The 24,806-nt window shown below is 46.3% G+C and overlaps 1 protein-coding gene across 2 annotated transcripts in view; it reads right to left on the reverse strand.

The window, feature by feature from the left end:
• SUFU (SUFU negative regulator of hedgehog signaling) overlaps positions 1-24,806 on the reverse strand; it is a 102,174-nt gene that overhangs the window by 10,469 nt on the left and 66,899 nt on the right. For both annotated transcript variants that reach the window (XM_068139488.1, XM_068139487.1), the window contains exons 9-10: positions 14,705-14,839; positions 13,100-13,238 (exon numbers count right to left, since the gene is read on the reverse strand). In XM_068139488.1, coding sequence (XP_067995589.1) covers positions 13,100-13,238; positions 14,705-14,839 — 274 coding nt within the window. The remainder of the gene's footprint in view (positions 1-13,099; positions 13,239-14,704; positions 14,840-24,806) is intronic.

Below are 24,806 nucleotides of genomic sequence, written 5' to 3' on the forward strand. Positions count from 1 at the left end.
TTGACACCTCTACACTCCTAGTTTTAGCTAATTGCCATGAGAACAGAATGACTTCTGCAGGGAGCAAACTGTACCTGCTCACTGCTTCCCTTAGGTCCTTTTTTACCACAATAGAAAGGTTTGAGGGCAAGAAGCTCTTAACTTTGCCTCCCACCCCAAGCACTGAAAAAAAAAAAAAGTTAAAATCATACAGCAATCTTTTATGACCCTCAATTATTTTCCTCACTCTAAAATTAGTCTCAGCTTCAGACAGAGTGGGGAAGAAGGAAAAGGGGTCAAGATAACAACTGTTGGAGAGACAGTGGGAGACAGCTACTTTCATCTGATCCATTGAAGTTAAGCTCACAGTTTGATTGAGAAACAGCAGTGCAGGAAGAATCTGAGCGCCATACAGAGCTGGTGCTCTGGGCACCAGGAAAGCTTTGACTTGAGTGCAGCACATCATTCGGATGATGCTGAGGATGGAAAGTACTCCCAGAGGTACCTGTGCTAGGCATCTCCACATTGCATTGTACGTGCCCATCCTGTGTGCCTGTGCTGGGAAAGCTATTGGCTGTCAAGCATGAAGTGGCCCAGGAAAGCAGCTGTTGATGGGTCAAAATTCCTGGCTGAGGGACATGACCTCAGGTCCATGGAGCCCCTCAAGTCACACAAACTAGAGACACAGGGTGGGAACCCAGCCCTGGGAATTCAAGGGGAGGAACTCCCACCCTCTTAAAAAAAAAGCACATGATAGCCAAAAGCAAACATGTCCTGCCTCTCTTCACAACACTCATCAAGGCTAGAGCTCCAGGCAGGCCAGCTGGCTTGGCACAGGAGCAGAGGCGGCAGTGTGGGACCAGGCAAACATCCCCACATGGTGAGGGGGCCTTGGAGCGTCATTCCTGTGAGTTAGGTTGCAGCAGTATCCAGCAGATTATTCACATTTCAGCCAACAGGTTTGTTTCTTCCCCCCTTCTCCTCATTTCTTGCTTTCACTCAACCCTTTCCTCTGGCATTGCTTTCTATTCTGAAGCAACCATTATCCCTAGGCCCTCTTTCTCACCTTTTCCCTTCCCTGTTCTCCCCAGCCATGAGCTCCATGCTCCCTCCCAGAGAAGGGACCACTCCAGCAGCCAACAGTGATGGAGCTAAGGGACCAGCCCCACTGTTCTCCACTGTCCCCTCCAGCTCACGTCTGGAAGAGGGGCAGCCAGCCTGTCCCACTTCCATGCAGGAAGCCATGTCCCATGCCCATCAGCCCGCTGGTGCCAGTAACATCAGTGGGGAGCAAGTGACCACCAAGATGCCATGGGCTGTCTGGCAAGTGGAAGCCTCTGAGCTCCATTTGGGTAACAAACAAGCAGGGGTACTGTAAAGAATGAGAATGGGAAGACTCTGGTCTCTCTTTTTGCCTTTGGTTGGCAAGAAAAAAGATTTGAAAACACCAGATCCCTATCTGAGATCTACCAGGCATCTGCAGTTCTCTCTCCTTCAACCCTGCTGCCACTGCACACAGATTTCTCAGGGGATGAGTGGACTGCAACCTCCCCTGTCTATCACATTCCCTCTATTGCTTGGCTTCTACCTGTATCAGGCTCCAGGCCAGGGTTTATGACCAAGCTCCCCAGCATGGATGCAGACACCTCTATCAGGCCTTTCTGATCACACCTTGAGCCTGAAAAAGCCCTGCATCAGCTAGGAGCCAGGAGCTTGCTGCTTTGGACAGGACTCTGCAACCTGGCACCAATCTGCAGACTGGCAAGCTGAGAAACATTGCACTGAAACACGCAGTACCACCGCAAACTACTGCAGTCTCCTTGCAGGAGCCTGTAGCTATTCTGCCTGTTGAACTGGAGCCACTCGTTTGTGGACTGTGTGCGGGAGGAGGAAGCTGCCTGTCCGTGTCGGAGGCAGAAGGGCAACCTGATCGCTCAGCTCAGAAGGGAGAGCCGGGTGGGGAGCTGGGGTTCTGCGCCGAGCAGATTGGTTTCTGCGGAGGTGAAGCCTGAAATGGGGTGAGGGAATGAAAACAATTCAGCAGACATCAAAATCTACAGAACAGCCGGAAAAAGGAGGAGGAATTGGTATTCACAGCAACCAGGCAGGGAGGAAATGAATATTCAGCCATCCACGGATGAGCAAAAATGCCAGAGGTTGGGACGGGTGAGAGAGCAGGAATGAGGAGCAGCAGCTTTGGCAGCGGGACTAAAGACAAGCGCAGCAGGAAGACCCCTGGGCTCTCCCCAAGGTGCCAGAGGCAGGAGAGAAATGTGAACCACGTGTGTGAGGCTGCTGGCTGCTCTGAGGCTGGAGGAAAAGAAGATAGGGTATGCAGGGGTAAACAGCAAAGGGTGAAGGGAGTGGATGTGGGGACAAGCCAGGTCCCAGCTAAGCTACAGACTCCCAGAGTAGCCTGGGGTGCAACCCTGAGATGGCTAAACCCATCTGCAGCTCACTGCCCCCTCTCAGTGAGTTTTACTAACCCAGATGAAAAAAATCTCAACAAATTCTGTTGACGTAGTGAACTGAACTGGCTCCCTGAAGGGTCTAACAAGTGGAGTGGGACAGGAGCCCACAGCTTAGCTGTCTCTCATGGGCCACACTTAAGGGATCAACGCAATGGCAGTCTGTTCTACTCAGCATGCTGAGAAAAGATCGCAGTGCCATTCTGCAAGCCCTGCACAGACAGTTAACTTTGGTGGAGGGCGAGCATCACAGGCTGCAATGACAAACTGCTGCAGTGACATTCATACAGTGTCACTCAGAGCTCATCCTTAAAAAGCCCTAGTCAGAAAAAAACCCCCAAACAACTCAAATCCTGCTACCCCACACTGCTGGGTGACCTAGTCTCCTTCCTGGAGAAGAAGGGAGACTCTCCTGAAGCACCACTATAACCAAATATACAAGCAGCCATGCCCCTTGGCACAAGAAACTGACATCCTTGAGCTCTCTCTCCCAAGGATCCAGGGGGAAGGCATGTGTCCACAGCACACTGCTGAAGGAGGCTTTGACCCCGGCCATTCTGGTCTGGATTTTTGTCTAGACATAACTTCTCCTCTTAGAAATATCCTGATCAAAACGGCTCAAGAGCATTAGGACCTGTGCTCACAGGTCAGGCTGCCATCCCCACCAGCAATCAGTAAAACCACCTTTGTGTCGCTGAGTCTTCGTCCTACAAAGAAGGATGAGAATAAATCCAATCCCGTCTCAGCTTTCCTCACAATATTTCAGGTTTCCAGTTCTTGTAGCATGCCTGCTCCCACACAGTATGATACCCCATTACATTAACACACACACACGTTATATGTGCATGATATTAAAGGTGACATTCCCAGCAAATAAACATGACAGACTGCCATTGCTCTAGGCACCTAATTTAATTTCCTCTGGGATTTAAACCTTAGAAGCTCAAATTAAACAAATAGGCCCTGTTCACTTTATATTTCAGACTTGAATCTAGAGTTTTCCTCTGATACTGTTAACTGATCTTATCAACAGGACACTGCACAGAGATCACAATGATGAAGCAGCTTATTCCCTTCCCAAAGGAAAACTGAGCCTTGCTGTTGTGCTGCAGCCATGGGAAAAGCCAATGCAATCTGGAGGGCAAACAAAGCCATCCCATGCGCACCGAGCGGGCTTTTTCTCCCATGAAATCTCTCAGCTGGTGCTGAGGAAGCAAAGGAGCTCTGCTGAGCGGCAGCGGCGTCCTGGGTGCCGCAGTGGTTGGGCACTCGCAGGGCTGTGTTTTCACAGCTCTCTGCAAACACTCCTGCCGGCCCAGCCTGCTGAAGCTGGTTACAAGGGTGTAGCTCGGCTTTTGTAATGGCTGTTTGCAGTAGGAACAGGGAACAGCCTCGCCAGACAGCTGTGTGTATCTGAAACATCTCCTTTGGTGCTGCACAGTCCTGCTCGCACCAGGATCTCCCTGGCCTGACCCAGAGAGGCCTGGACACATGCTATCCCGTTGCTAGCAGGTCTAGATTCCATTTTCTGTGTGCTTTGCAGCTGCTAGTGATGCTGCAGATGGTTGGAAGACAATGACTAGCCAAGAGGACTCCCTGTTTTCTATCACAGCTTGTACCACACAACCAAGGTCTGAAGTTTGGGTTCTCACCACTTCACTAAGAGCTGCATGCGTCCAAACAAGTTACAAAATGCCAGGCTAGGCCTTTTCATTCAGGTGAACGTGTTCAGGGAAGGCATGAGCTGTGTGCATGATGTCTCCCTCTCGTGGCAAGCCTCACCTGAGCTTGCTGAAACCTACTTCTCACCTACAGGGTTTACCTGCAGGTCAACTGAAGGAGCTTGTGTTGAAGCTTTCAGGGCTGAAGCTTTCCCACCCGCAGCTATCTGAGAAGCCTGTACCGTGACTCGTAACAGGTACGCAGCTGCAAGTGCACGAAACAGGCAAGATCTAAAAATGTACACAAGGTCGTGGGGCTCCAGATGAGTTCAGCTGACTTTGAAAGCAGCTGGTGTTTAGTAAAACATTAAAGGTTTTATAGTCAGCTTATAGGTACCACCCCACAGTTAACACCCCACCTCTCACTCCAGTTCAACCCTACCATGAGGGCTTGAAAGTCTCACCTCAGGAAAAGCTATCTGGGGCCAGAGGTCATACCACTATGGAAAGCCTGGCACAGTTGACAAGTCTCTGATGAAGGAAGACCCTCAGAAGCTGAGCTAGGAAGTGAGCTACAGCTCTGTCCATCTTTGAGAAACGTGCTTTGTCTAGGGCAAGACACAAGCAATTGGCCAAGGGACAAGTAAGCACAGGTGCTTTTATTGATAATACACCATCTTCTTGCCTACCTAGGAACAAACCAAACATGCCCACACTTTGCCCTAATGCTCTGTTTGCATTAAACACTGCCACTTGCTTTTCCAGTAGGTTTGTCAAAGAAAGAAAATCATGTTTTATTAGTTCTGGACTTAGTACAAAGCTGGCTTGTAAGGCTCAGCCAAAGATGACGAGGATGTATTGCAATAAACCTCTATATAAACCCTACCAAGCCTTCTAAGGAACTGTTCATCCATCCAGGTGCTATGCCTGGAATGGGTGGAGCAGTTGTACCCTAAGGCACATGTCATCTGTTATATCTGCAAATATCCAGCAACTTTTAGGAGCCCCTTGCCCTGAAAATGTTTCTGCTTAATTCCTGTCAACAGCACAGCAAAAGGTGAAGTTGAAGTGCGTCAGCGTTTCCCACTGAAATGAAAACATTCCCAGTAAAACCCCCTAATGAATCATGCCTCATCACAAACATCCCTCAGCCCACCTCTCTGCTCTCCCCTTGGCTTGGCCTTCTTTGCACTGCTTTGCCTTGACTGCAAGTAGTTCAAGCAGAGGCCTTGTCACAGCATTTTTCTGCGTCATGCCCAGCCCTGACACTGTCTGGAAGAGGCCACCTTGCTGCCTGAATCCACCACAGCTCCCATGAGAGCCTCAAACGTACCAGCACTGTAAAAACCACCTTTGATGGGAAATTCCACTGTTGCTCTTCCAAGAGATTCACAACACTCCTTGTGAAGGAAAAACATTCACTCACAGATGCCTCAGGGACTCTATTGCTTCACACCATGATGTTACAATCCCAGAAGAGGAAGTATCTGATGATGCTGAAAGATTTTGACCTTGTGGGATCTCCCTGTGGCACTCCCAACTACAAGGATGATCCTGGGGACTTGGGCTCCTCAGAGCCAGCCTGACGAGATTGGTCATGCAGACAGTGAAGGTTGGCTCAGTTGGTGAGAGGCCTGACAAGGGAGCCAAGACAATGGGCAATACCAGTTCTTTCAGAGTGAGAAAGCAAAGCAAGAACAGGCACTTCAGGGAGTGCTCCCAGTGGGTGGAAGAAAATCTACGCAAAGTGGCTAAAATGTAGTTTGAGTAGTGAGGGAGGAATATTAGGTGGCAAGATAGTCAGCTGGCTTAAGAAGGATGAAAGAACCTGACTCATCCAAAACTAGCCTGCACAAAGTACTAGAGAACACACTTAGAGGAGAGCTGATAAAGGGAGGATCAGGCTGACCTAACGGGACATTTCTACCCTAGTGTCAGTTTCTCCTGGTGTCTCGTTCAGCAGCAAGGAAGAACATCATAAAGGGATGATGCAGTGAGGTTTTGGGAAGCGTTTAGAAAAGACAACAAACTTAGTGGAAAAGTGCTAAAGTGCTAGCTTAGATTTCCGAGACCTGCTCAAGAATTTGGGGGGAGCCACACAAAGGATACTGAAAATGTTTTTCCTGGGGTAGATGCATACAAGTGCTGTGGGGAAGAGCAGGTTGTAGTTCTACACAACTCAAACCAGTTTGTGCCTGTTGTCTTTAAACCCACCACACTAGGCTTAACTTACCTATTCGTGCCTGGGGAGACTAAAATCAATCCCTATCTCTTCACGGCAGGACTCAACCCATAGCTGCCACTTACAAGCATCAGAGCAGCCTCTTTCAGATGCTGCTTTGAACCTCTGTTGCTGCCATTATGCCAATGTGCATAAATGATTTAACATGTGGTATAGCAGAGAGAAGAACCAGATGTGCTCATTTCCAGGGCAATGTCCTAGCTCTACCGGAACAGTCATTCTCTTGTGCTCTCTGCCTCTGTGACTAATCCAGTGTTTTATATGATGTGGAACAACTCCAATTGGATGAGCTGAGAAAGAACCAAAATACCCTATAGTTGTGGTGCCCATAAAGCAAAGAAGTAGAAATGGGGGATCAAATAAAAGGAAAGGAATAAAATGTGAGTTTCTCATATCCTGTGTGAGTGTTTTATCCCTCAAATATTGATTAGAGAAGGCAAAACTTCTAACTATAGCTCCACTCTGTGCAAAAATATATTGTCTAAAAAATTTTGCTCTGTGTGTGTGTTTGGGTTTTTTTTAAAGAAAAAAAATAATTCTGGTTTCATTCAACACAAAAGGGTAGTTACAAAAGGGTAGTTTTATTCCCCCCCCCCCCCCCCCCCCCCCAAGTCTCTTTAAGGCTTTTGTTTCAGCAAGAAAAAACTGAAAATATTCAGAGACTGGGCTCAGCCTGATCTTCTTTCCCAGATTTTTCACACAGGTTGCCAAACCAAAAGATTGGATCATCTCCTGTGACCCTGCTCACAGTAATCCACCCTGCACCCCCTCCCCTCCAAAAAACTGCCAGCATAGATAGTGCCTGCTGATAGCTCCTTAATGCTGGATGCTTCTCACAGCCTCCATGTACCTATCCTGCCTAGAGACACACTTAACATTTCCTATTAGCAGTCTGACCTTGCTGTTCCAAGCCTCAACTTATTTTTCCATGCCGGATGCTTTGATTTAGATTTACTTATTTATTTTTTAAAAAGGCTTTTAGGGCAAAAGGAATGAAGTTGACTCACAGAGGTACTTTGTAAAAAAGTATTTTTTGACAGTACTACCAAATGCCTATGATCATTCTGTTGCAAAGCATGAGAACTACCTCTTACAAAGAGAGTGCAAAAAGTGCTCTGGAGGCCAACGGAAAGTCTTTCTCCTGATCATGCTTTGCTGAGTCAGAAGCCTCTGAAAGTTACTGTCTGTCCACAGCCTCTCAGAGAAAGGCAGAAAACTGTACTTGAGAGCCCTCCTTCATTGTGCATGCTCCAGCTCAAGGCAGCTCTGCCTCAAACACAGGGCAGAAGTAGCTATGGAGTAGTTTTCCCTCTGATCATTCCTCTGAGTGTTGAGAGATTGCTATGGCACCAGGCACATCAGGACTAAAGGCAGGGAAACTCTCCAGTGCTCTCAGCGTTTCAGCTGGAAGCCAGGCCATGTGGAGGAGGAGGAGAAGGAATTTGCCAGTTTGAATGAAGAGGAGGGGAGGAGAGGAAAGCAGAGACGGGTGGCCAGGATGAGGGGAAGACACAGGAAAACAGGATGGAGGGCAGATCAGAGGCCAAAGCTGGAGGCAACACAAAGGGCAGGGAGACTGGAGGACAGCCCCATTTCCACAGCTACAGCATCCACATGCTGTCTGCTGGACATTGAGAACCTACTGGCATGGGAGGCATGCAAATAGCATCCTCCAGCAGCAGCTGGTGTCAGAGGATAACACCGCACTGCTGCTGTGAGCTCCTCAGCTCACATGGAGATGTAAACCTTGTGCTGAGAGTAGGAGGGTGTCAACTGGAAATGAACCATAGCCTCCACCTGCTTAACAGGATTTGTCCCAAAAGTGAGTAAATTACCTGAAAACCCACCCCCCCTACACTCAGAGAGCAGTGACACCAGGCACACAAAACTTTGGAAATGGCGGTGCAGAGGTTGTCTGTGCCATGCTAATTTGGCCCCAGCTTATGTCTGCCTCACAAAACAAATCTGCAATCACAGATTGCCTGCAGTTTTTCTCCCACAGGACCTCTGCCCTGCTCAGTCCTGAGGATGGTTCTGCTCACTGAATGCAGCATTAGTCATCATTTCTTTTCATTATCATTCAAGTTGCTTCCCTTTTCCTCCTACTCTTTTCCCCTTTATTTAGTAGGCTCCATCCAACTACTGCCAGCACAGATTACATTGGAAGTACCTAATCTTACTGTCCTTACCACTCTCACAGCCTCTGATGTGCTCAGCCTTGCATCTTAGCAAGGCAAGGAAGTGCTCCTCTCTGTGTAGCAGATGGGGGGAGGGATGCTAAAAGAAGCTAAGGGATTTGAAATTATTGAAAAGGGATCTGCAAAAGCAAGGAATTGAACACGAGCCTTCACCTTCCGGGTTAACCCTCTACCCCGACAGATCCTTTTTCTCTCCTGACCTGCAAGAACAAATGTTAATCTCTTATTGAAATGGTTTATGGTGTTCATCTGTGGAGCTGGAATGCTTGGCAAGCACTGAATTAATCTTCACAGGATGACCAGAAGATTTTCCCAAACAGACATGGGAAAAGGAGTGAAGAGGAAATTGAATCCAAACATCTACTTCTTGCAGGTGCCTGCCTCAAGACTTTCTGATTCCTGTTTTCCAATCCAGCCAGCTCTGCAGGGTGCACAGCGGGGTATCTGCTAAGGAATTCCTCCTGGCCTCCTCCTTCTGCTGGGAACACAAATCATACCTCAGGTCCTGAGCAGGGCATCCAGAAAACAAGAACATAAACTCAGTTGCCAGGCGAGAACATTTTAGCTTAAGACTCTGGAACAGCACTGAGAAAGAGCAGAGCAACCAAGGCAGAAACAGGATCCAATTCTACAGGGCAACATTTAAGAGGCTTGACTGTAAGACTTGTGTTTTCTCTGCAATTACGTGCCTCATTCACTACACGCCTCCTGATTTTGCCCAGTGAACTATGTGGAAGCCCTATAAGCAAGAGACTGTCTTACTCCACACTCCTGATTCATCCCTCACAGATGCCACGTCTTTGTGCGCTGAATGAGGCAGACATGCTTTGTGAAACATAGGAATGATCCTTCAGTTCGCTGCTGTATAGAAATACACGGGTGACAAGGGGGCAAGGCTGTAGTACAGTGCAGAGGGGTTTCTTAAAATGTGTGCTACATTTTGCAGTTATTGAGGACTCTTGAAGCATAGGTTTGTTTTTACTGCACTGTATTGGCTCGTGTGCCAGAGTCTGCAGCAGTATCTGATGCGTAACATATACATTGCTCATGATCAAAGACTTGAGTGTCATCTTCTTTCCTAGAACAATGACTGCCTAAAGCAGCAGGAGCAGAAATTATCTAAAGGTGGTGTTAAACAAACCTCCTTCTCCCCTCTGGGGAGAGTAAGCAGCACAGGTGAGCAAGGTAGGAGGGAAGAGCAGTCTGCTTTGTGCTAGACGGGCAGAGAGCTCCACATAAAAGCAGGGGAGCTTTGCAGAAGCATGTCCTGACTCCCATCACTGGAGACTTAATGATGGTAATTCCCAAAGGATGATGCATGCTGACAGGCTTTGACACAAACTACCCCAGGATAATATTAATATGTATTAAAGGCTCAGGCAACTTTATTGGGATGGGCTTGATCAGTAACATTTCAACAGAGTGTCTATATCATCTGAATAAAGGAGGGAGGGAGAACACAGCACAGCCTCGCCTTGCTTTGGGTAGGTTTGAGAGGCAAACAAGGTGATCTGTGATTAATTGAATGCTTGGCACAGCTCAAGTGTTGGACCAAGAATCTCCACCACGAATACAAATGTCACTGTGGGGCAGTTAATGTCAGAGTCTGCCTGCATGATCAGCATTGTGAACCCTCCAACATGGGTCCAGACACCTTCCGCACAGCCTTTCTCTGTGCCTCTGGAGCGTCTGCTCTTCAGAAAGGAGAGGAGAGCTGCTGAGGAGAAGGTGTGGGGGCTCGGCTGTCGCAGCACTGGGGGAAGGGGGAATGGAAGAAAGAATCACGGAAGCCTTTGATCATGTGTAATGTAAATGCAAGTGTTACACATCAGAGACTTTGCCACAGTAACTAGCATATAAACAGGAGCCTAGTGTTAACAAGGAGGACTTCTTGAATATGTTTGTACATTTCTGAGTCAAAGCAATTTCCTTATTCAACAATACATGACACAGTGGAAGAAGTTCAGAAATAAACCAGCCTGACATGCTTAGACCTTTAATAGAATTTAGCTTTTAGAACTAATTAAATGTTACTTAAATGGAAAAAAAAAATAAAAATTCCAAGTACTTGGGAAAGGTGCCAATTTGACAGCTCTGGAGAATGAAATAATCTAATCATCCTCGGAGCACGGGCAACAGCAGGACAGCCTTTCCCTGCTAACATGCCTCACACGTGACAGGGAACGACTGTTGACAGAAATGGGGTACACAATGTCCATGGTCTGATGACTTCTTGCCTTTTCTGCTGAGCCTGCTAAAAGGGCTGCTGCCGAGTACCAGCTGTGCTGGTGATACGGACACCTGTCTGGAATGATGCTGGGACCTGCCAAACTCCTGTCATCTGCCAACCCTCCACTGGAGCCCAGCGACTCTCAGCTCATTGCTCAGCCTGGGCAGTGGGGTCTGTCAGACTGTGCAGCAGCTCTCTGGCCTGTCCCACCTTGGACACACTCCACTCCAGCTCATGAGATGTAAACAGGAGGTACTGTGTTTAGTTTGCAGATTTGGGCTTTCACTGCACCAAAACTCAGGCTCAGGAGAAGTCAGACTCTATCTCCTACAGAGCCAAGGTCAGGATTTTTCAAGATCTTATTTGTCCCCCAAGACATGGAATAAGTCCACAGGAGGAGGTGCTTGCCATCCTTGTGGTTTCTCCACATTTACCTATCTTTACAACAAGCCCCTGCATTGCAGTGATCTGCTTTCAGCTGCCAACTCCTTGGACCTCATCACTGTGCCAGGGGTCCCACATGAGGGAGGAGGAAAATCCACCCTCCCCCGGGCCTTGTTGTGAAAGCTTTGCCAGACCAAACTGCAAGGGACTAAAGCAAATGCAGCTTGCCTCCTTGGAAATTTTATGCACCACACTTATTTCTGAAGCAAAGGCACATGAACCTCCCTCCTCTGCTCCCAGCACCACAAGGGATTGCTGAGCACAGATCAAGCCTCTCATTGCATATTAAGCCACGCGCCTCAGACACTCCCGTATGTATCTCACACAACTGGGAGGGTGCTCTTCCTGTTGTCTCTGGCTGCTTTTAGCCTCCCTTCCCCAGCCAGTCAGTCTGTCCTCCTTCATTACCATCACAAGACAGGTCAGAGCCAGCAGCAGAGACGGTCACATCAAACAAGAAGATCCAATACACTGACCTTGTGTAGGAGACAAGTGAGGGAGCTTGCTAGCACTAAGAAGCCAGCAATTCTCCATGTTCCCCCCCCCCCCCGCTTCAAAAATCTTTCATAGTTTTCCACACCAAAGTAACAGGCATGGAAGCAATCAGCTTGTAAGGGTTAACAGCAGTTACATGTCTGAATGGTGACCTAATTATTGCCATTCTTAACTGTGCAGAGGTTACCTGACTACTCCACACATCAATACATTTTGAGATGTGATGTAGATGCAAACAAATATTCTCATATTTGGAGTTAACACAGTCACAAGATCCTGTGTATCGTGTGTTGGCAAGCACAGGAACCAACAGCAAATGACCCACCCTTAAACCTGACCCTTTGCTGTTAATCATTACAGGAGCGTTGCACTTTTGAGTCAGTACAATCAAAGCACGCAAGCTCTTTGAAAATCCCTGCACACGAGATGATTCCAGCCAAGATCAGCTCCTTTAGAAGTTGTACAGATTTCAAGGTATGATGTCCTCCAGACATATGAACACGGGCAGTGGAATGCCTTGAAAACAAGTCACTGGAAGGTTAACTGCAATACTAAACCAAACCCCTGCCTTCAGAACAGAAGGGGAGGCAGGAATGCCACAGTAGCGGCGAAGGCAGAGACATAGAGCATGAATATGGTGCCTCAAAGCTGGGCCGTTCTGCATAAATGCACTCCACAAAGCTTATTTATTTTTGCAGTTCTCATAATCATGAAGAAACTCAATGTTGGAATAGTGCTATGCCATCATATAATTAGTGCATCACTGCTCCATAGGGCTGACCCTCAACACCAACCAGATGGGGAGTTCCAAGGAAAATCTGTGCTACGGAAAAAATCTGGGCACAGAAAACGTGTGGGCGCTCGAAGCATCCACGAGCTTTTGTCAAAGAATCAATAGGAAAGAGCTAAAGCTGAAAGAAGCAGTGCTTTCTTGTGTGGCTGTCTTGTTGGGGATGATGTCAAATTGAGATCTTGGCTCTGTAGGACCACAGGCCCACGGCCTTCTAGCTCTTGTGCCCTGGCTTCATGCTTGTTTAGGTCATTCCACCCTGCCTCCCCAGATTCCTTTCTGGAAGGAATCAAGAGTAAATACAGCCTATAAAGCGTTTGCTGACTCCAGGAAATGGACACTACTGCATTCACAGATGATTTGGAACTTTCCAACCACTGCTTATCAAATTGAGTTCCATTAATATAAATAGCAACAGTTCAACATTATTTTGAGTCCATAATTACTGAAAATATTACACAAGAGCTACGAGAGAGACTGCAGCAGCAAACACAGGTCTGTTAGACTTTCAAGCCACACAAGCCCTTAACAGGATCATTTTTAGGACAAAGTAAAGGAGGAAGGGGGAGAAAAAGGAAAGAGATTCTCTCACTTGTAACCAGGGTCCATGTGCTGCATAGGGGTGCTCTTCTGTAGCAAAGGCTCCTTCTACTCCTGTTGATACAAACGTGATTGCTGTGTCCCCTGTAATACTTTTATATGTAAAGTGCCGTCCGTGTAAGAGCCTTCCCCTGGGGAGCGAAACACAGGGGTGTGAACTGAGAGGTGTGAGCAGCATGCCACAGAATCATACAGACATCTCACTACAGCTTCTCCCACCAGCACAGGAAACAGTTTTGAAGGCAGCAACTATTAAAATTTCAAGACTATATCAATTATTTGCTCCACAAAACAGGTCACGAGCCTCATTCTGACTCAGGGAGTTTCTGCCCTCATCTTCCCCCCGCCCCTTAATCCTTGTTACAGAACTAAAATACATCTAAATCCCACTGCATGCCTATCCCCATGATGAGGTGCTGATGTACATAAGGACAGGGCACTGACAGTCTTTTACCAAATGAAAACTGCAGAAGAGAAGCCAGATGCCACATCACATGGTAACTTGAAGATGCATTTATAAGCAGACTCACTTGCATATTGTGACAATACCTGGCAATCCAATATCCTGGTACCCTGTATAACACTTCAGCAAATGTCTAGGAAATGTACATACATGACCATCTATGGTATTGCTTCCCTTTTTTCATTTGATGCTTTCCACAGGGAAAACCACAGCTCTGGCATGCAGGCTCAGAGCACGTGTGACGGGCATGCATGGCTTAAAACACGCAAGGGGGAAAGCTTCAGGTGAGGCATATAGCCCTTAACAGACCTACAGTTGCTTGATGAGTTACTGCTGGTCAGCTGAGCTGAGGTAACTGATTAGGACAGACTGTTCACACACTTGTGATGTAAAATTAAGTATGTTCCTGATAACTATCCCACTGGAATCTCAACAGGCACAGGCAAGTGCACACTTGTTACTGGTAACTCTGATACTACAGACACCTATCTCATTAATCCAAAGTAACTCAATCACCTGCAATCATTTGTGTCTCCCCACAGTTCATCTTTATGTTAAGGACTACATTTGCTATAGGAATTTTTAAAAGTAGTGCTGACTGAAATTGTGGAAACCTAGAGAAGTTGCTTACAGTGGTATGCAAAGCCTCAACCTTCAAAAGACAACGTGTAGAGTATGCACACAATGTTTTATTCCTTCAATCATGCAAGTGACACATTTTCTCTAAAAAACCACACTTGCATGCATAAGCTGCAGGCAGGCTTTGCACAACCACTTATGTCTGAGTCCATAAGCCAGAATTAACAACTGAGGAGTTTTCTTTGACAGAACACAGTAAAACATCCCTTCTCTGTCACAGAGTTGCCAGCATTAGACTAATAAAAAAACCCCTATACTAACCCTGTCCTATTTCAGCACTCAAAATACACTGGAGGACATAAACTGAATGGGAAACAATCTCACCATGATGAACACACATGCAAAGAATCATCTGCTTCTAATATGTTTTGGCAAAATAGCTCAGCTCTGGCCTTTAAAGACCCATCACATGCATGTCTGTATGGTGAAACAATGCCACAAGGCAAAAGCAGCATGTTAGCACAAGCTAAGGAGGAGAAGGAGGGCTTCACTCACCTTAGACAGAGGGGAATGAGTGCTCCGGACTCCTGGTTAAACTTCAGGTGTACGCTCTCCAGCTGCCTTGTGCGGATTAGCTCATGAGGAATGATAGTGGCTGAGCTCTCGCTTTCCAAACTGTCCTTACGGCTTCTAGAGAAGAGACAAAATGCACACATTTCGGACCCTAGTGCTGTGTGCTGTGTCTCAGAGCGCTTGTGTGAATACTGAGGGACACAGGAGCAAACTGTTGTAAAGGCTCAGCTGACTTTTCATCCCCCCTACAGAGCCACGGCCTCCCTCAGATTACCAACCTCAGCATGCCGCTCTGCACCTTGATTTGATGACCCAGGATCTGAACTGGTGCACACATATGGTGCATCCCTTGCCAGCACAGGGAAAATTAAATCTCTGGAAAAGAACTGGAGCAAAACTACACTCCCCCAAACCCACTAAAAAAATGGCTTGAAATAATTACTAGGTGTGCCCTTCCCTCCTGCTTTTGCTTTATCTTCAGGATTTTTAAGGAAGTGGCCTGCAGGAAAAGGTTTGTCCTGTCCCTTGTGCCCTTGCCTGAGTATCTTTGAGATCTGAGGCATCCCTACAATTGTCCCCAAATAATTTCTTTGTGCAGTTCAGCTGAGAACCCTCTGCTTCCACCAGCATCAAGCGCAACAGCCAAAAGGTGGACTCTGCACGTGATGAGTAGGACTTCTGCAGACAGTTTTCCCTTGTAAGTGGGGCTGCTTTATGACAATGTTGCTTTGCTTCCTTATTCTTTCATTTCTGCAAGACCAGCATATTGTGAAGCTATGACTAAAGGTTATGCAGTTACATGATTAGGAACTTCGTCAGACAAAATCCTTCAGATAACCACACAGGAATATCTCAAAACACTTGACCATAAACACTTTATATGTTCAAAGAGCATCAGCGTTGCCCTTTCCTTGCTAGTCAGAACAATACCTGCAGGACATGGGGATTACAGTTTTTGCAGATGACAGGCTGATGTGATGTGTCTGATAATGTGATTTGCAATTTTGTCACCTAGCATTCCATGTGAACTCAATGGAGGTAAGACTTTGTCAAGATAGTTTCCATAGTACAGAATGACCAGAGGAAGAGGAGAGGGAAGGCAGGAGACGACTGAGAGATGCCACATTCGAATCTGATTCCATCGTGCCAGACAGACCAAAAGCCAAACAAGGCTATCAGGTTGTGGCTCCATTTGGGAACACTGTTAAAACAAGCCTGGATCCTTTCTCCACCCAAGTGGAGCTACCTATAACATACATCTGGAAATGATTATAAAGCAACAACTTGACCCTCACAAGCTGACTTAGATCACACATCCACTTGTTTTTACATTTGGATGCTCTCCCCAAATTACTCCTATCCACCACACACACAGTAATAAGAGTTCTGTGTGGCTTCCAAAGCAGATTAGCTTATTGCTTCCACCAGGTCACCTAGTCCCAGGTGAGCCTTTCATCCAGGCTGTTGATCTGCCTACTCTGAAGTAAGGATATAAGCTGAACTCCAGTATCTCACAGTACCTTCCTGCAAATACTTTGTGAGGCCAGGTCAGAGACATGTAAGATACAAAACAAATAGAGTAGCTCAGCTTGCTGCAAGGTAAAACACATCCCATGTTCTGCCTTGGTAACACACAAATGCAATAATGGACCCAGCAAGGACACAGTAGGTCACGATACAGTTTATGCACAGGGTGGGCTGATGGACTGACAGTCAGCAGAGTGTCAGTCTGGTGGGTTAACCCTGAGGCAAAGACACAACATGCTTTGTAGTCTATAGGTGGCACTTAAAGCTGTGTTTAATCTACTTCAGCAAACATTTTACAGCTCTTTGTAGGGAAGGTCTTCAAAGAGTGGAGTGGGCCAGCATTTTGCAGGCTGATTACCTGAGAAGTGCAGTTACAGTTGATTAATGATCAGTTGACCTTAAGCTAAGCTTTGCCTCAACTTCCTTATCAGATCTTATATACACAGTGAGCTGTGGGAAAGTCAGCCTGTGGTCTACCGCTTCCAATCATTCATTTATCAATCCCTACCAAAAGGGTCAGGCATTAGCAGTGCTGATTTTCAAACAGGCCGTAAGCTTGCACTCCTTAAATGCAGTTCCAGTGCTTACCCACCCTGGAGCAGATCAGGAGTTTTACAGAAATGTTATTGCTACAGACAAGAGACTGTGCCCTTCTCACCTGGACTGCCTAAGTGCGCTGGGCACATCCTGTAGCACAGCCTCCCAGGCAATCGCTGCTGTAGGTTCATGCTTCATAAGCACAGACAGCCGCAGGACAGTTCCCCACGGCCCTGGGCTCCAAATCCCCCAAGCTGAAGTTGGGTTTTTAGGTTTCCACCATGCTAGCCAGTACAGCTGCTAACACAATGGGGCCACAGTCCAGAGGGAAAGCAGCCTCCGGTTGTTAATGCAATAATAGCAATGACGACAATATTCTGGAGGCAAGGGGTAAAGCTCTCTAAGTCTTATTAAAACCAGCAAATGCTGTTTGTCATTACATGCTCAGGAGAAGATGTTGACTAATGTATAACTATCAAACGGAGCTGTCATGACTTTAAGGCTGTCAATAATTATGACTTCACCTTAATAAGTAACCAGCCCTTCTGTCAAAAAGGTGAAGGAGTGAAGCAAAATGGTAGTTAATGCATTGAATGACATGAAATTATTAATTCTTTCCACAACACTTCTCCCAAACAGTCACAGTCTCTGTGTTCCTTGTTTCACTTTAGTGGAGCTCACACAACTTCAGCTTTTTAAAGTTAGCTCCAATAGCAGAGGCCAAATAACCTTCTCTTTCTATCTAAGCTGTATCTTTCCAAATGAGAGTTCTGTGCTGTGGACACATCAAGATGCCACAGTGCCACTACTTTCAGAACACATCACATAACACAGGGACTTGGCAAGAGCCATCACAATTCTCTCTCTAGGTATGTAAATCCTTCGTGCTGACCCTTCCAAAGGGTGATGGCCCAAGTGAAGGGTCAGCAGGACTTTTAAGTTGTTATTAATAACCAGTTCATGTGGTAACATACATTGTCATCAACAGCTTGCAGTTTTCAGCCTCAGAGGAAAATCCAGAAGAAGTTTGCTTTCTAACTCTACCACCCTTGGTTTTACAACTGTTAGCTACCCGTAAGCCTTTGCTTCCTCCACCCCATCACACCAAATAAATCAGCAGCAAAAACCGGCGGAGTTTTACTTGTTATGACTAAGATCGAGCTGACTATCACGTAAAATGTTGCAAACTTTGTCTATTCCAGATTTAATACTTCATCCAACCCACACAAAAAATTTCATGTTTCTCAGTGTCCAGAAAAAACAAGTCTGCAAACGCCAGGACTGCTGCATTAGGAAAGGCAGTAGATTTAAATGGAAGCAGCATGCCGGAAATGCCCCAGTTTAAGGGCTGTACATCTCATGTTTTGTGAAACTGGAGGGAGTTGGAGGAGATTAAAGCACATTTCCCTCTGATTGGGAGCTTGTGGGAGGTGTAAACGTGGGCAGTTGTCAGATTAATTCTTTAGATGATTACATTCTTTTTGTTTCTTTAAAGCTGTTTGTAGTTGGGTTTGATGTCTCCCGTTCTGGGCAAGTGTATTGCTGCTGTTACCAAGGTGACTTTAGCTGACTTTCAACTATTTTTTCCAGCTTCAGTTTCCACCAGCAGTCTGCTTCTGGGCAGAAAAGAGAGGGAGGAAATTATGTTTCTTAGGTCTTTTTATTTTTAAATCTTGTGAATGCTGATTAACAGTCTCTGAACTTAACCAAAACCATATGCAAAGATGTCCAATGTGGCTTCTCCAGACCTCTGTCAACAGGGAGAAAGGACTGGAGGAGACTACATGTCCCAGCGTGCTGTGCTCCTTGATGTGAGCAACCACACGCTGGAACCTGTAGTCTCCTGGAGGCCCTCTCTTTGTATTAAAGATGAGGGTGGCTGCAACCTGCTTAGTTTTATGCCAATTATCAGCAGCCTGTGGGGATCCTGGAAAATTGCCAATGCAATCACTGGATTGCACAAAGTTTGGATGTCCCCTCCTTATAAGTCATGTTTATAGCAACCTCTTCTCAAGCAACCCCACTGGCAGTTATTTTATGGGATTCAAGAATAACCAGGTTGATGGGATTAGGAAAGGTTTATTTGTTTTCTGCATTTGCGTTTTGCTTTATGATCAGAGCGTTTGATCTCATGGATCTGTCACAGAAGGAGGCCTCAGTTCCCTTCCAAGCTCTGTTGCTGACATGGAACACAATTTCATTGCATTTTGAAGTTATCCTCCCTGGCACAAAACCCACAAAGGACCTTCTGTTGGAAGCTGGCCAGATCAGGGGCTCTCTGTAGGAGTGGGTGCCCACTGCATCACTAACCTGAGTTACAGTTACTGCTCCTTGCATGCTCGGTACCAAATCCAGCACTGTGACTCAGCCAAAGCAAACCATGAATGCAAGCTTACACAGTCAGGAGAGAAAAGTTGGACCTCCTCTTTTTCCCCTCCTCCTTTCTTCCCTTCCCAACTGTGGCTATTTCAAAGGTCCTCACTCCCTAATGAAGATATGGTCAAAGATCACTTAAGTACAGGCCATCTTCCAGTGTCTTTCCCACAGTTTCCTCTGAAGGGCAAATGAGCAGTTGTGGGAAAGAGCCCTGAGCATCTTGGCACACAGAGTTACAGCACGTCACAGATGTGTGTGCAGAAACAAGGAGGACACGGTTACACAGCTCCTGCTGTGGTCTCACTGAGACAAGGCTAGCTGGAGTGCCCAGATCTGGATGCTCATCATCAGCTGGCTGAAAGACAGAGCTCAGAGGGCTATGCGTTGGAAGTGCCTAACAGGCATGGGTCAGTATTGGGTCCAATCCTGTTCAATATATTCTCCCATAACCCAAATGAAGGAACAGAGTGTACCCTCAGCAGGTTTGCTGATGACACAAAACTGGGAGGGGTGGCTGACACACCAGAAGGCTGTGCTGCCATCCAGCATGATCTGGACAGGCTGGAAAGTTTGGCAGAAAGAAACCTTATGAAATTCAACAAAGGCAAGTGTATGGTACTGCCCCTAGGGAGGAATAACCCCCGGTATCAGTACAGCTTAGGGGCTGACCTGCTGGAAAGCAGCTCTGTGGAAAAAGACTTGAGAGTCCTGGTGGACAACAGGATGACTATGAGCTAACAATGTGCCTTTTCAGCCAGAAATGCCAATGGCATCCTGGGGTGCATCAAGAAGGGTGTGGCAGCCAGGTTAAGGGAAGTTATCCTCTGCTCTGTTCTGCCCTGGTAAAGCCTCATCTGGAGTGTTGTGTCCAGCTCTGGGCTTCCTGGATCAAGAAGGGCAGGGAACTGCTTGAGAGGGGACTAGAACATCTCTCTTATGAAGAAAGGCTGAGGGACTTGGGGCTTTTTAACCTAGAGAAAAGAAAGCTGAGGGGGGATCTTATCAATGCTTAACACTTGAAGGGTGGGTGTCAGGAAGATGGGACCAGTCTTTCTTCAGGGGTGCCCAGTGGCAGGACAAGAGGTCATGGGCACAAACTTGAATATCTAAACTCCTTTACTTTGAGGGTAGTAGAGTACTGGAACAGGCTGCCCAGAGAGGTGGTGGAGTCTCCATCCATGGAGTCATTCAAAACCTGCCTGGATGCTGTTCTGGGCAACCTGCTCTAGCTGAACCTGCTCTGGCAGGAGGGTTGCACTAGGTGATCTTTCTAAGTCCCTTTCAACCCCTATCATTCTGTGATCAATCCTGGTTAAACTGGTCAGTGAAGATGTTCTGTGTGTATTTCCTGGCACGGCAGGGCTCCAAGGACAATGCCAGTAGCAACAATATTCTTGCTACTCATATTCCTTTAGAAAGCTGCATAATAACTACTGTCAGTGCTTGCAGGGGCCAGGCTGTTCCAGACCTGCAGCTGAACAGGGATTGAGAGATCCTGGCATTCTGCAGATTCATGGGCAAAGTAAAATGCTTTATGCTTCAGGTTCCCTGTCTGTAAAACTGAGATATTTTTCCACACAGGGGTGTTGCAAGGATTAAGTCAATGTTTGCAGAGCACTTTTGGATTTTTAGATGGCAAAAGCCATGCAGAAGTGCAAATTATTAGCAGGGTGACTGCTCCTCATGTCTACTGACACTGGTTTTCCAGACATTTGCTTTTCTAGTTTGCAGGCTTGTCACCCAGCACTCAGTCTCTTGCTGAGAGACACTCCCTAAAATATATTGCCTCCTCCCATTCAGCATTCCTTACTCAAGCAAGACACCACTGAATGGCGTCTTGATGAGAGAACATGCCTAAATAAGCAGGACTGGATTGGAAACTTACTGCTTAGTGGTTGCAGAATCAGAAAGTCTAGCCAGAACTAGACAGAGAATGCTGAAATGCTCCCCTTTATGTAAAAGTTTGCCTTCAAGAATTGAAGACAGGAAACCAGAGACACAGGCAACAGCTCCCCTCTGCCCAAGTACAGCAGCAGTCAAAGCCCAGCGCAACTGGGAGAAGCGAAGTGCAGGACTGAAAGCAAATTCTCTATCTTGATATTGCCACCAGAGCTTCCTCAGAAATGCTGCTCAGATGGAGTTTGTTAATGTGCATTAACCCAATGCTACTAACTGAAAGGAGAAATCAGCATACCTTATTTACTAAGTTAGCAGAACTACATGGGCAATGGACTCCAGTCCCACAAGCGGTGCCACCGTTACTCACATGCTCGAAACCAAGTGCACCATGTGATGGTCTGGGGTTATGCTGGGAGGACTTTTGGAGTCACACAATTCCTCCCTCTTCCCACAACAGAAAAGCAACAACCTGAGATACTCAGGGTGCAGTGTACCAGAAGGTCACAGCCAGGACAGTCCTGCCAGCCTCTTCTGCCAGAGGGCTGTTCTCTGCTATTTGCCAGGAACTTGCCTTCGTTTCTCTGCACAGCTGAAAAATGTTCAGAGCTGTCTGGAACATGGGCACAGAGCTACCATATGTTCAGGTTTCCCTAGACTCAACCTGTCTTTTGGCCTGGAAATGGAATTCAGATGGAATTTGAGGTCTCTGGGGCATCATCCACTGTGGGACCCTAGACAAATAACCACAGCCCATGACAGGGCCAGGGCACACACAGTTAGCTGGGAAATCCCAGACACAAATGTGGTAATCAGGCATGTTAAACCACACCTCTTTATCCTTCTTGAGAAGGGGGAGAGGGAAAAATAGCAAAAGTAATACAGCCTTAGGCAACCTTTTTCCACCACTCAAGCCTCACCTTCAGACACTGGGCATTGTGCACAGACATTACTTGAGTCCCAGCACAATGAAATGTAGCAATTACTGATAATTGTAGCCTCAACATGTCCAGTAATGCAGCGTGCTACCTCTAGGTTTCTACTCCACACCTCAGCTTACAGGAGCAGGAGAATGGTCTGAGTCAGCCACAGGGCAGGAAAACACCACTTTCAGCACCACTGTATGATCAAGGGGACCCTTGAGAGGTGGAAAAGGTAAAAAATTTCCCTATCTCAACCCTGGCTCTCACTGCAACTGTGGGAAATTAACTCCTCTGTCCTCATCTGTAAAGTGGAGATACTACTCACCTACCTCACAGGAGAGCATAGAGCTAATTGTCAGGGACAATTAAAGACTTGGCCTCAGAACTATTACATCAAGAGATTAAATAGCAAATGAGTCAAGACTCCACAAGTGTCACTGAACTTTGACATCTGGAGCTTCTAGCTCACTGAGGTCTTAACAGCAGCGGTGTTTAGTCTGACATCTAAACATTCCCTACAGGCAACAGCTCACCAGATCCAAGAAGAGGGAATCTGCAGGGTTCAGGAGCCTGGAAGCTCTGCCTTTTCTGTCTGTCTGAGCTGATGGGTCCCAAGAAATAAATAATGTGCCGCTGTGAAGTACATCTACATTCACATATGCCTCATCTTTCCAAGCAGTAATCAAGAGTATTATGTTACCTATGGTCAAAATGATTAGTTATGTTTTCAAAGATTAATTTACATGTTCTTTTGTTTGATGTGTATGAACTGATTTAATGGCTGCCTATGAACTGAGCTAACAGTCGTTCTGGAAACAGATGTCCGATGCAGTTTCAAGCATTAAGACTGCTTTTATTCATATCCTTAGGAGAAAAAAGGCTACACAGTCTACAGTAATAACACTAATGAATCAAAGTACTACAGCTGCCCAACAGGGTTTTGACAGAAACCAGCTTGGTCACAAAGGAACATTTTTTTTTAAGGACTCTGGGACAGTGAACGACTGGTAAAATACATGCTTAACATGTAAGCATGGGCTTTGCTGGAGCCAGAACACTGAATCAAGCCCTGTCTATGGCCAAACAATGTGAGGCTTTTGCATAAGCACTGGAAACTGAAAACAAAGACAGGGAAATGTATGTGGAATCTGGATCCTCCACATTTTGTATGTATGTGAAACTTTGAGCGTTTCTGACACTATTTTATGTGGCTGGATGCAGAACAGGTTGTCTGCTTTAAACCCTGATAGATTATTGTGTGTGGGTGGCAGGGTTAGGATAAAAGCAAGCTAGTAGGAAAGCAGTTGGTGGCTGCAAATCCATGATAAATAAACAGTACAGTCCTCTTCTGCACAAAGCCATTAGAGTCCATGTCAGACTTTAACATCCTAATGTCAGCTGGGTGCAAATTTGACAGCCTGGGGTTCTGCAGTTCTTTCTATGCAAGACAGACTTGGAACAATTTGCCATGCCCCAACAGAGTGTTTCTGTCAAGGTCCCAAGGAGCCTCTAATGCTCCAGTTAGTCACAGGACCTGTGCAACAAACCTTGAGTTTGATGTGTACAGTGCAGGATATGATTACACACAAGCCTGCTTCCCATCAGCCAGCGCCTCGTAATCGTTAACATATTTATCCTTGTGGTGCCTCAAAAAGATGACACTTAGTTATTAATCTCACCTTACAGACTCAGAACTGAGGCTCAATAGATAAATGACTTGCCTTTCATTATACAAGATTTACAGTGAAGAACAGAACTGAGTTGTTAGCCCTAGTAGGCTCAAAGATTGCACCAGAAGGAGTAGATATATGTGCAGAGCTGTCTTTTATCTCAGGTGCTTGTGTTATGAAGCGACTATTATCTGCAATGGGTTTTGTGCCTGCTCAGCCTTTGCCATTGCAGGTATCTGTGTAGGGAACACGAATGCAGATATATTAGTAACATGCAAAAGCTGAGCTCCTAAGTTACTTCCCCCTGCAGCAGCTGGAGTTGAGTCTCCAACTCAGGCTCATGTACTAATAGTACATTGAGCAACTTTGCTCAAATATCTAAGACATGCTGAGACAGTGTATTAAGAAGGCTGAGACCTAATAAGATCTTCCTTTTCTCCACACTGTGCTGGAAAACATGTTGACTGATAAATTTTAGTCACAGGAAGGGGAATCATCAGGTCTGATTTAAGACCAGTTAGTTATAGGTTGTGAGTAAACACAAACCACCCCTCTCACTACAGTCAATGCATTGAACAAGTCCCATTGTGTCTGCTACACAAATTGGAGAAGTCACTGCACAAGCAGAGAAAGGTCTTTTCCAAACTCCTCTTGAGGTAGTCAGTAAGATGGAGGAAGAAGGTATTAGGAGACACTGCTGGTGTAAGTTGAGGAGTTCTCCTCTATCCCTCTGATAATATCACTAGAGTAACCACTGCTCAGAAATTCAGTTGATAGCTCTCTTTCCTTACCTGAATTGCTGTTATGGAGAAACAGGCTTGCTATCAGTTTCCCATAGGGGTAACCATAGCCCTCAGAGAAATGTATTGATCTTTAAGGAGACAAACATTGGGAGCCAGCCATTCCTACCACTCATGCTTCAGATAGGGTGGGTGTGCAGCTGCTACAGGTAAGAGCGCTCTGGAATGCATATGAGGCTCTGAATTTGACCTGCCTTCCCCTGTCTCAGAACAGTTAAAAACCCAGGTAAATATTTGTATGCTTCACCTTGGACCTCTCTTCACCTTTCACCACTCTGTCTTGAGGGTATCTCTGTTTATCTTATCCTGAACAACATAAAACTCTCTTATCTAAACAACAACAGCCTTCCAGCTT

Source organism: Melanerpes formicivorus, unplaced genomic scaffold (assembly GCF_026170545.1).
Source record: "Melanerpes formicivorus ecotype bairdi unplaced genomic scaffold, bMelFor1.0.p_v2 SCAF_6, whole genome shotgun sequence".
Taxonomy (NCBI): domain Eukaryota; kingdom Metazoa; phylum Chordata; class Aves; order Piciformes; family Picidae; genus Melanerpes; species Melanerpes formicivorus.